The sequence below is a fragment of the Gobius niger genome (assembly GCF_951799975.1).
Source record: "Gobius niger genome assembly, chromosome: 8".
Lineage (NCBI taxonomy): Eukaryota > Metazoa > Chordata > Actinopteri > Gobiiformes > Gobiidae > Gobius > Gobius niger.
The window spans coordinates 38233872-38245934 of NC_136859.1; the positions used below are offsets into that span (position 1 = coordinate 38233872).

Consider the following 12063-nt stretch of genomic DNA (forward strand, 5'->3'; position numbering starts at 1 on the left):
CTTCACTTACAGCAGCACTTTGGTCTGAGGCGTCTCGTCTTCAAGGTATGTCTTTCCTCCATGAGAGCCACTTTAAATAGGAGAAAAAAATACAGATTACTTTTATCTTTTGTCTTTACATTGCAAGTAATCTAAAAATACGTTTCTTCTTTTATTCTTAAAATAATTGGTCTCAACTTTCCCACCTATATTAGACACTTGACCCGCTTTACAGCAAGGAACCACTCACCCATTCACGCAGGCGCTGGAGGAGAGGTGGACGTAAGTGTCTTGCCCGAGGACACAACGACAGTGTGAGCCTGCTGGAGCCGGGACTCGAGCCCCAGACCTTCAGATCTTAAGACGACCTGCTCTACCATCTGCACCACTGTAAGTCAGTTCATCCTTGATTTGAGGAACTCATTTCAAGACATTTGTCCATAAGACATGTTTGTGACAGTAAAAAAACTCTCTCTCTGTTAAACTCTCTGCTCCATTGTCTAGTGGAAATAAAACAATGGCTCAGCGATAACTCTTTGCAGCTCAATGCAAACAAAATGGAAACCCTGGTAGTCGCACCTGATGTTTCAGTTCCAGGGATTAAACAGTTCCTGGGTGACTTAGGCCAGTCTGCGACACCAAGCCTCCGTAACTTGGGAGTTATTTTTGACAAAGACCTGTCATTAGTGCAGCACTGTGAGCAGCTAACGAGAAAATGGTTCTTTCAACTGAGGAACATTTCTAAATTTAGGACTATGAATTCACGTAAGGATTTGGAGCTTATCATTCATGCATTTCTGTCTTCACGTTTAGATACTGTAACAGTTTTTGCATGCGAACCATGCATACAGCCATTACACTGCGTTCCAAATTATTATGCAAATGACATTTTTCTCTGATTTTCTAAATTGTCAACTCAAATGAGAGTCAGCATAATTTTTAAGTCTTTACCTGGTCGAGGATCATTTAAATGTGGTGGAAGAAATTTCCTAGTGAAAACAGTATTTTTTTCAAAAATAAATATAGTAAAACCCTCAAAATCCACTGTTCCAAATGATTATGCAACTCATCGTTTCAATACATTTTAAAGCTTGTAATTAACTGAAAATGGTCATTTGTTGTATTTGTAGCATTAGGAGGTCATATTTACTGAAATCAAAAGATATTTCAATCAAAAACATCTTAACAGGTCAAGTTATATTTTACCATAGGAGCCCTTGTGTGAAGCAGCTTCAAAATTCTTAAATCCATTAAACTTGTGAGTTTTTGGACAGTTTCTGCTTGGATTTCTTTGCAGGATGTTAGAATAACCTCCCAGAGCTGCTGTTTGGATGAAAACTGCCTCCCACCCTCATAGAAGTTTTTTTTTGTTGAGGCTCCAAAGGTTCTCAACAGGGTTGAGGTCAGGGGAGGAGGGGGTCCACATCATGAGTTTCTCTCCTTTTATGCCCATAGCAGCCAGTGATGCAGAGGTTTTCTTTACAGCAGGACATGGGGCGTTGTCATGATGAAGAGGATTTTGTTCGGGAAAACACGGCTCTTCTTTTTGTAGCATAGAAGACAGTGGTCAGTCAGAAACTCCACATATTTTTCAAAGGTCATTTTCACACCTTCAGGGAGCCTAAAAGGGCCTGAAGGGGCCGACCAGCTCTCTCACCATGACTCTGGCCCAAAACATGACTCCGCCCCCTCCTTACTGACGTCACAGCCTTGTTGGGACATTGTGGCCATTCACCTCCATCCACTACTCCATTGATCTGACCATCCAGGGTCACACGGCCTCATCAGTGAACAAGACTGTTTGAAAATGAGTCCTCATGTATTTCTGAGCCACTGCAGCCGTTTCTGCTTCAGCTTCAATGAACAGTTTAGGGGAGGCCGGATAGAAGGTTTTTGCACAACTGCAGCCTCTGGAGGGTCCAACACCTTCATGTTCAGAGACTCCAGAGGCACCAGCAGCTTCACATACCTGTCTGCTGCTTTGTAGCATCTGTTCTCCTAATCTGATGTGTTTGTCTGGCAGAAACCGTCCATATTGTGCCTTTATCTGCACAAAACGGAGTGTGCTCTAAATCAACCACAAATCTCTTATCAGTTCGATGATTATTCTTAATCTTTCATGAAATATCGAAGGTTTTCATACCTAGACCAAAGCATTCAACTGTTTCATGCCTTTCATCAGCAGAGAGATCCTTTTTCTTTCCCATATTGCTTAAAAATGATGATCTGCTTAATAAAGTGGAACATCCTTTTCAGCAGTTTTTCCCTTAACTGGGCTTAACCTGAAAACTAATCATCCCAGGTCTCTGAGATTAATGTCAGTGATTCATAGAGCCCCAAGACACGATACCATCCATGAGTTTCATTATTATTGTTTTTTTTTTACCTTTTTGAAACAAAAATTGAATTTGCATAATAATTTGGAACGCAGTGTATGTCACAAAACGTTTAAAAAAAATAATCAAATAATCTTGAAAATACCCTTGAAATAAGATTGCTGTTTATGTCTGTGTCTCATGTTTATGTGACTGTGTCTCGTACAGGTGTTGTCCATCTTCAATGAAGGTTCTTGATTCATCTGTACACTGTGATCTGTCGAACGTTACGCCTCTCATCCAAAGGCTAAATACTAACTTCGTCAAAATCTCCTTTTAGCACAGCGGAATGATGTTGTGAAATATTAAATCCGTGACCTGCGTGTCAATAGTGAGGGCTGTCCACTCTCTTGTTGCCAATCAGGGGTCAGCAGTCTGTTCACATCACATCAGACACGGGGCCGAACAGAGAGGTTTAAAAAAAAAAGAAAAAAAGTTGGTTTGAAGTCAAAGAAGTCATTTTTGTAAAGGAGAACCCCTCCATGAATAGGAATGGAGGACTTCAATGTAATCTTTTTCCAGTATACAGAAATCTCTTATGGCCCATGTCTCGAGGCTGAAACTCAGCCCAGGACAGATCAAGAGGCAGGTAGTTAGCAGTGATCAGCTGAGATTAGGGTAGTTTGAATGAAACGTATGGTGCCTACACACCGAACCGCACGGACCGCGCTGCTGCTTCTATTTGGACGCTTGAAAGACTCGTAAATCAGACGCTCGTATGTGTTCACCTCAGGCAGAAAAATAAAACTCTGTGCAGCTGCTGCTAAGCACTAACATATGAATGAAAGCGCTTTCCTGATTCTTGGTTTGTACTTGTACGTGACAGTGGAATAGTTCAACTAGCCGACGTTCAATACGTGTGGGTTTGAGTGAGTAGTACTTGTCTGTCCAGCGATCATGTCACGATAAAATCCCCTTTTAAACATGTTGTAATCCAGTGTCTTGTTAAAAGCTCCCACGTTGTGTTTTCACAGGTTTATTGAAGCCTATAATTCCTCTGATCCGAATGCCTGGGCTCGGGAAAGGCATTTAAAACCACACAGCAGATCGTCATGAATAGGCCGGCCTCCTCTTTTCAGACGGTGTCTCCGTTTCTGAATTATCTGAATATTTTTCTGAATTATCTGAATATGGAGCAACATAACTAGTAGTTATGTCGATGATACACAAGGATCAAGTGTCCCTGCCGTGTGAACCGTTTGGGGTGAAGGTCGTTCGGACGTACTATTACAAATACTTACATTACAAAGATGTTTACCTTCAGGTGAGAATAGCTGTTAATAGAGGCGAGGGACTAAGCCAAGCTGAGCTCCTCCCTGTGGTCTATATCTGAGCTGCAGACTGAACTGACGAAGCCTTTTGGATGAGAGGTGAAACATTTGACACTTAAACTACAGAGTATAGAAGATGACTCAAGAACCTTCATTGAAGATCGATTTCCTCTGCGGACAGACTTCTTGATGTGAGTTACTCAAATAGAATTCAGGACGAACTGACCTTATTTCCAGTATAGGAATGTCATGGTTGGAGGTGGAGCAAGAAAAATAAAACCCAAAATGCTGGACTGCAACAACAAAAAACTGGTGATGTTTAATAACTGACGAAATCCAAATGAACAAAATCCAGAGATGACAAAATGGTGAAACAAAACTGAAAGGAACCAGGGCTGACAATGACACAAGAAACACAGGGGTTTAAATACATGAGGACACGGGGCACAGGTGAAACACATCAGGGCGGGGCAGGCAGGTAACACACGGGAAGTAAAGGAAAACCACAAGGACAGAACACACGTCAGAGTTAAACACAGGACGAGACAAGACAACAAAACCAAAAAAAAACAAAAACAATCATGACAAGGAAATAATGAAGCCTTTGGAGAAGCATTAGAGAAGTGGAGAGTAGAGCCCGGCATTCCCGCGGGATCCGATGCTAAACAGTGAGGCGCGGGATATTTAAAGCTCATTGCAGGAGGGGGCGGGTGGGATGATAAACTGCTGTCCCGCAAACTAAATAATTTTTCATTTTCATTTCATTTGTTCATTGTATTTTGATAATGAGAACATTAGTACCGCAGAATCACTGTGTTCACGCTCAAAATGGATAAAAACAGTTATAGGCTCCAGTCACTGCGTCACACGGACAAACACAGGCTGGATCTATAAAGTCAAACACACAACAACAAACGCACGCGCAATGAGTAAGTGCAACATGGCATTCAGCCAGACTTTACTCCACAGAACAAGCATAAAAACACTCACTGTGCACTCGATCTTCTGGGGATCCGTCAAAGAACTTGCTGCTCTTCACGTCTTTATCCAATGATTCTCTCTCGTCCTGTCGGTCATTAGCGCCATTTGGAAAAACTTCTTTTGCATAATCCACCACAACAGGCCTGTGTTCACCTGCCCCGCGCCCATCACCGCTGCTTTTACATGTCAGAAGTAGTAAATAAGCCTTAACTTATCCATGGTGTGGCTACTGTAACCACGCGCTGTTGTTGAGCATGGCAGTGTGAGAGATGCATTCATGGACCGTAAGAAGTGCGGGAAAAGGCGCACTTCTTACTGTCAGCACCTGCCGCCGATCCTCAGGTGCAGATTTTCCGCACGTTTGTGGATAAAAGGGACAGTAAGAAGTGTGCCTTTCCCGCTCTTCTCACGGTCCCTGAATGCTTCTTCCACGCTGCCTCCACTGAACAAAACAACAGTAGGATGAGTTAAGGCTTATTTTATTTACTTTTTATTTTTATTTTAAAACAAGCGGTGATGGGCGCGGGGCAGGTGGAGACAGGCCTGTTTTTGTGGATTGCAAAGTTTTTCCAAATGGAGCTGATGACTGACCAGATGAGTGAGAATCATTGGATAAAGAGGTGAAGAGCAGCGAGTTCTACGACTGATCAATCCAATCCACTTTATTTGTATAGCACATTTAACCAACAAAGATGTTTCCAAAGTGCTGCACATGAGATCCTAAAAATAGATACATTAGCTCTACCACAAAATAAAAAAATAAAACAGTCTACTCTTTTTTTTTTTTTTTTTTAATCTAAAACCTGCATAAAACAATAAATAGTTTGTAAAAGACATTAATAAAACTAAAATAGATAAAACAATAAAATAATTAAAAACATTAAATAAAACAATAAAACCAACAAGATAAAATAAATAAAAGACACGGGGACCACACAACTCACGCGGTGTTAAAAGCCTGAGAATAAAAATGGGTCTTAAGACGAGATTTAAAACACTCCACTGTTGGGGCCGTTCGAACGTGGAGGGGCAGAGCGTTCCACAGCTTAGGGCCGGCAACGGAGAACGCTCTGTCCCCTCTGATCCCCAGAAGATGGACAGTGAGTGTAGTGTTTTCATGCTTGTTCTGTGGAGTAAAGTCGGCCCTTAATGTGCGGCTATTGCACGGACTTATCTGACATGAAGCGCGTGCGTTTGTTGGTGTGTTTGTCTTGATAGATTCAGTCTGTGTCTGATGTTACACAGTGACAGGAGCATAACTTAGTTTGGGGTTGGACTGGTGTGACTGTCCCATACACCATGAATGGACAGGCCTGAGCTGGTCTACTTCCTTTTTGTGTGACCCGATTTGGCAAGAGCCCAATGAGTCAGGGGAGAGCAGGGCGGAGCAAGACGTCTCTGCTCTGCCCGGAACCGGGTGTGGGCGGCCCGCGGTCTGTCCAAGCGTCTTCCTGCACTGGTCATGACTCCTGCAGCGCAGACGTCCCCATATTGCTTGACTGTACTACTGACTTTTTGTCTTTTTAATTCACAGAAAAATGAAGTACATTCCAGTTTTGTTCGTGCTCCTCCTGAAAACCACCTCTACTCATTCTCAAAGTAAGAGTAAGGTGCACTTGGGTTGCCGTGATGTTTCAGTAATGTTGGTTCTTACATGAAGCTTCTGCTGTGGGTGTTTTGTAGCAAACTTGGCTCTGGGCGGAGAAGCGACCCAGAGGGATACGTATGATGAGCTTGGGCAGGCCTCCTTTGCCATCGATGGAAACAAGGATTCTAACTACATGCATGAATCCTGCAGTCACACACGTGAAGACACCAACCCCTGGTGGAGACTGGACCTGCGAGACTCCTACTTTATCACCTCCATCACGGTCACCAACAGAGGAGACTGCTGTGCACGGAGACTCAATGGGGCCCAGATCCGTGTCGGCAATTCTTTACTGAACAATGGGAATGACAACCCTGTGTAAGTCTTCAAATTCTGTTAGGTCCCTGTTAAAGCATGTTGTAAACCGCAGCTTGTGTCTTGGTTTTTTCCAGAGTGGCGACAATTACACGCATCCCAGCAGGAGGTTCGAAAACGTTCTCTTTAACTGAACCCACAGAGGGTCGTTACGTCAATGTGTTTCTACCTGGAACAAGTAAAATACTGACCCTCTGTGAAGTGGAGGTTTATGGATACCAAGATGAAAAAAGTAAGTTTTTCAACTATAAGGCACTTCAAATTAAATTAAATCACATTTATTTATATAGCACATTTAAAAACAAGTGTTGTTGAACAAAGAGCTTTACAAATGGTCTATAGTACACATTATACAAGCAGCAAAGCGACGGCCAACTGAAAATTCCATGCCGGCAACTATGTGTAGCCGATCGAGGTTTATAAGCAGTGTGTGAAATATGGGGGGATCTGGGGGGGTTCTACCCCCCTGATTAACCCATCAGACCCCTGGGGCCCGATCTTGAGGGAGAAGGCAAACGTGGTAGACTAGAGCAAAGGTGCAGACACAAGCACACTCGGCACTCTTGGGCGGTGTATGTGAGCGGGGCCAGGGCACCTGAATGGCCCATCACGGGCAGAGATTGGGCGCATTGTGCAGACTCAGAATGAAAATACTGTCAACATAGATAGTAAGTAAGTAAGTAATCTTTATTTATATAGTGCTTTACACAGACAGAGGTCACAGTGCTTCACAGTGGACAGCAACTAAAACAGACAGTAAAAGACAGTAAAAAATATGATGGCGTGTGGGCCTACTACACTACCACAATTTAAGAAGAGTAATTTGCTGACGGTTCCTAAATCTGACCGGCCATTAGTCTACAAGCCTTAGCCGCTGCAGCTCCCGCTCTGAATATCTCATCAATCAGCTACTGTAGCGGTTAGTAGTGATGGGATTTATGGCTCTTTGAAAGGAGCCGTTCATTTGGGAGCCGTTCACCTTTAAGAGCCGATTATGTTTTTTTTTTCTTTTTTAAGAAAGTAAATCCCTCCGAAATGGACTTTATTTGAACAAAAATGTCACTATTTCACACAATAGCCTAAAACATTGATATTTCCCTCTATGGAGTTTGTTATCGCAAAACACAGTCACACGACCCAAATAAACATCTATTTCTCTCATTTACGTAACTTTTAATCTGCATCTCTCCCTCGCGCAAGAGGGGGGAAAAAAACTTAAGTGAAAGAGGTCGAGCTTCAACGCGATCTCCTCTGTAACCGTTGTTTATTATGTCATTAGTACTTTTATTTCTCAAGCTCGTTGCCTTATGCTGCTCACTTTGAGCTCCTCGCTCGTGGGGCGGCGGAGATGACCGAGGCGGACTGAGGAGGAGGCAGTGGAGCTTAGCAGGTGGAAGATGTGAGTGTCGGGGCTCCTGTAGCCGCCTCGTCACTCACGGACCTCGCACGCCTTTTTCTCTCCCATGGCCCGGGACAGTGCTGGTGCTGGGAGCGTTCGGGCGCGCTCTCTCGCTGTTTCCCCAGAGCCGCGCTCTAAAACCCTTTCCCCGCAGGCCGCGCTCACGTCCCGCGGTCGTGTATTCGCAGTCCCTCTGCCACCCCTCTCTCCGTCCGCCCCACTCCAGCAGTGACTTTTGTTTCGCAAAATAAGCATGCACAACTAAGTGACACCCCTCTCCCGAAGAGGAATTAGAAGAAAAAAAAAAAGAGCCGTGAACCCGTTCATATCGTTCACTGTAAAAACTTGTTCAAAAGATCCGGATCGTTCGCGACCAACACATCACTAGAGGTTCGTTTTCTGCATGAAACCAGTGAACTTTTCCAGGCTGTCCATGAGTTTTAAACTATGCGACTGATGATGCCCTGTCATAGCTGTCAAGTGTTCCATTTTGGCCGGGAAACGAGCGTATTTTGCCCCCTTATCAGTCACTGTAGCCACGACATAGCGGTCATTTCAAAGCCGACATTGATAAAGACCTAGGAGAGGGGTCAGGAACGACTGAGTGGCCAGGACACTCTTGAAAAAGAGATTTTTAATCTCAATGAGTTTATCCTGGATAAATAAAGGACATGGACCATGCACACGACATCACTGGTCAAGAAAAGTCATCAGCGTCTCTACTTTCTCCGCAAGTCGAGAAGAGCCAGAGTCCCAGCCTCCATTATGTCCAACTTCTACAGAGGGACTATAGAGAGCATCCTGACCAGCTCCATCACTGTGTGGTTCTTCTACAGAGGGACTATAGAGAGCATCCTGACCAGCTCCATCACTGTGAGGTTCTTCTACAGAGGGACTATAGAGAGCATCCTGACCAGCTCCATCACTGTGAGGTTCTTCTACAGAGGGACTATAGAGAGCATCCTGACCAGCTCCATCACTGTGAGGTTCTTCTACAGAGGGACTATAGAGAGCATCCTGACCAGCTCCATCACTGTGAGGTTCTTCTACAGAGGGACTATAGAGAGCATCCTGACCAGCTCCATCACTGTGAGGTTCTTCTACAGAGGGACTATAGAGAGCATCCTGACCAGCTCCATCACTGTGAGGTTCTTCTACAGAGGGACTATAGAGAGCATCCTGACCAGCTCCATCACTGTGTGGTTCTTCTACAGAGGGACTATAGAGAGCATCCTGACCATCACTGTGAGGTTCTTCTACAGAGGGACTATAGAGAGCATCCTGACCAGCTCCATCACTGTGAGGTTCTTCTACAGAGGGACTATAGAGAGCATCCTGACCAGCTCCATCACTGTGAGGTTCTTCTACAGAGGGACTATAGAGAGCATCCTGACCATCACTGTGTGGTTCTTCTACAGAGGGACTATAGAGAGCATCCTGACCAGCTCCATCACTGTGAGGTTCTTCTACAGAGGGACTATAGAGAGCATCCTGACCAGCTCCATCACTGTGAGGTTCTTCTACAGAGGGACTATAGAGAGCATCCTGACCAGCTCCATCACTGTGTGGCGCGGCGCCAGCACTGCCTCCTGCCGAAGGAGCCTCCAGTGCATCGTGAGAGCAGCGGAGAAGATCTGTGGAGCCCCTCTCCCCTCTATTAAGGACATGTACTCGACCCGTCTCACCCGCAAAGCCGTCAGGATCAGCAGGGACCCTACACACCCATCACACAGTCTCTTCAAGGTAATGCCTTCAGGGAGGAGACTGCGGAATCCACGGGCCAGTTCCAGTCGACTGAAGAACAGTTTTATCCAACAGGCTGTCAGGAAGCAGAACTCCCTTCCCTCCCAACCCTTACTCTCCCATCCCCCGCTCCACAACCACGGACGAGAACAATAGTTGCAATTCATTAACAAATTAATCAACTGAAAAAAATCTTTTGAATTAGTTATTAAGTGAGAACGCTGTTAGTCCACAGCTCTGGGCCGAGCACTTAGACCGGAGCGTTCAGGACACAAGTGTGTTATAAAGAACCATGGCTTTTGTGGGAGAATTGTTTTTGATTTTCCACCACTTCAACAGATATTCCTTTGTTGCACAAATACACTGCCTGACCAAAAAAAAGTTCCCCCACTCTAATATTTGGTTGTAGCGTCTTTAGCTTCGATTCCAGCACCTTTCACTGTGGTGTTATTTCAATACGTGTCTGCATTGTCCAAAGAACCAGTGCTGCATTCATTTCTCACCAAGATCCTGTAATGATGGTGGGACCACTGTGCAAAGCCTTCTCCAGCACATCCCAAAGATCCTCCACAGGTCAAGATCCAGACTCTCTGGCCACCGGTCCAGCTCATGCTCCCTGAACCACTCTTTCACAATGTGAGCCCCATGAATCCTGGCATTGTCATCTTGGAATACGCCCGTGCCATCGGGGAATTCTTCTTTCACTCAGGGAATAACCTGGTCATTCAGGATGTTCAGGCAGGCTGAACCTAGACCTGACCGACTGCAGCAACCCCAGATCAGAACAGTTAGTGACATTCAGGTAAAGGACATGTTTTGTCAGTGTATTTCTTAAGTTCTGGTACATTCCACTGCTTTAGTCTGCCATGGTTTTATCCCACCTCCCACCCTCTGACTCCACGAGTCCTTGGCCGAACATGTGATCCTAAAAACAGGAGCCTTACTTACTCGCCTTTATGCTCTGATTTGCAGAGAACGTGGCTCTGGGCGGAGTGGCGACCCAGATCGACACTTTAGACGAGTTTGGGGCGGCCTCTAACGCCATCGACGGGAAACGAGACCCTATCTACTCCCACGACTCCTGCTCTCACACCCTCACCACCAGCGACCCCTGGTGGAGAGTGGACCTGCGACTCGAATACGCCATCACCTCCATCGTGGTCAAGAACAGAGGAGACTGCTGCGCTCAAAGACTGGATGGGGCTGAGATCCGCGTCGGCAGTTCTTTAGCGAACAACGGGAACGACAATCCTGTGTATGTTTTTAGGCCTATGAGACAATAACACAGTCTTAGAAGCAGGGCTAATGTACCTGTGTTTTTGTTTTTTTAGAGTGGCTACGATTTCCCACATCCCATTAGGCCTTTCTCAGACTTTTAAATTTCCCACACCGATGGAGGGACGGTACGTCAATGTGTTTCTACGTGGAACAGACAAATATCTGACACTCTGTGAAGTGGAGGTCTACGGAGACGACATAGATAAAGGTAAGGTGCTCCGTTCATAATGAATAGATTTGGTTTCTGTCCAAGAGGGGAAAGTCTGCTCAGTCTGGTTTGGTTATCGTTTCAGGTGAATCGCCGGATAGCCTCATGTAAAGGATGGAAGGTGATGCCGGCAACACAATACTCAGTAGCACGCTAGTTTAGTCTGACTACTTTAATGAGTAACGACTAATCTAATGCAAACTACTTATAGTATTCCCTGACCTATAATAAAGGTTACTTTTCCAAGACACAGTGTGTTACTACTTTGTAATTTTACTTTGTAAAAAGATATATTTGCTTTTTCTTTGCATCGCAAGGAGTGACTTAACCTGTACAACTGGAAGAGGAAGAATACTGAATTTGTATTGTATTACTGAATACTTGCCTTAAAATGTATTTTGTAACGTAATCCATTACATGGTCTAATCAGAAGTACTGTATTCTGAATAGTTTTAATACTTTTAGAATACTTCCACATTGATTGTCATTATATTCATGAATAAATATGGCGTATAATTACAAAAATGAAGACTATGATTGTTGGGACACCTGTTATAAAGTCACTTACCATTAAATAGGAACTCAAAAACTCAAACTTGGCAGATGGAGCAGCAGATCAGGCATTTTAAATCTTTATTTTATTTTAGGAGGAAAAAAAGTTCAACATTAAAAGCTCTTTCTTAATGAGGTGAGAAGAAAGAAGAACGAAGAACGTTGCTTTGAACGAGGGGTAAAAGAATCTATTTTTGTCAAGAAAGAAAATCCGTCCGTGAACCGGAATGGGGAACACAGATTTCATCTTTCTCCACTTTACTCTAACCTCCTTCGCCGGCAGCCGGTTGCAGCCAGTCCAATGAGACGGCACA

The 12063-nt window shown here is 44.4% G+C and overlaps 1 protein-coding gene across 2 annotated transcripts; it reads left to right on the top strand.

Annotated features, from left to right (window-relative positions):
- On the top strand, nt 1–11440 carry LOC306967292 (uncharacterized protein). Of its 2 annotated transcripts, none has more exons than XM_079562268.1 (7): nt 1–45; nt 6141–6205; nt 6290–6572; nt 6647–6801; nt 10684–10966; nt 11043–11197; nt 11283–11440. In XM_079562268.1, the coding sequence occupies exons 2-7, from the start codon at nt 6145–6147 to the stop codon at nt 11306–11308; spliced, it is 963 nt and encodes a 320-aa protein (XP_079418394.1). In that variant the 5' UTR covers nt 1–45; nt 6141–6144; the 3' UTR covers nt 11309–11440. The 2 variants fall into 2 exon arrangements, with proteins under 2 accessions (XP_079418394.1, XP_079418395.1); XM_079562269.1 differs by lacking the exon at nt 1–45 and adding an exon at nt 283–373.
- Nucleotides 11441–12063: the final 623 nt, after the last annotated feature.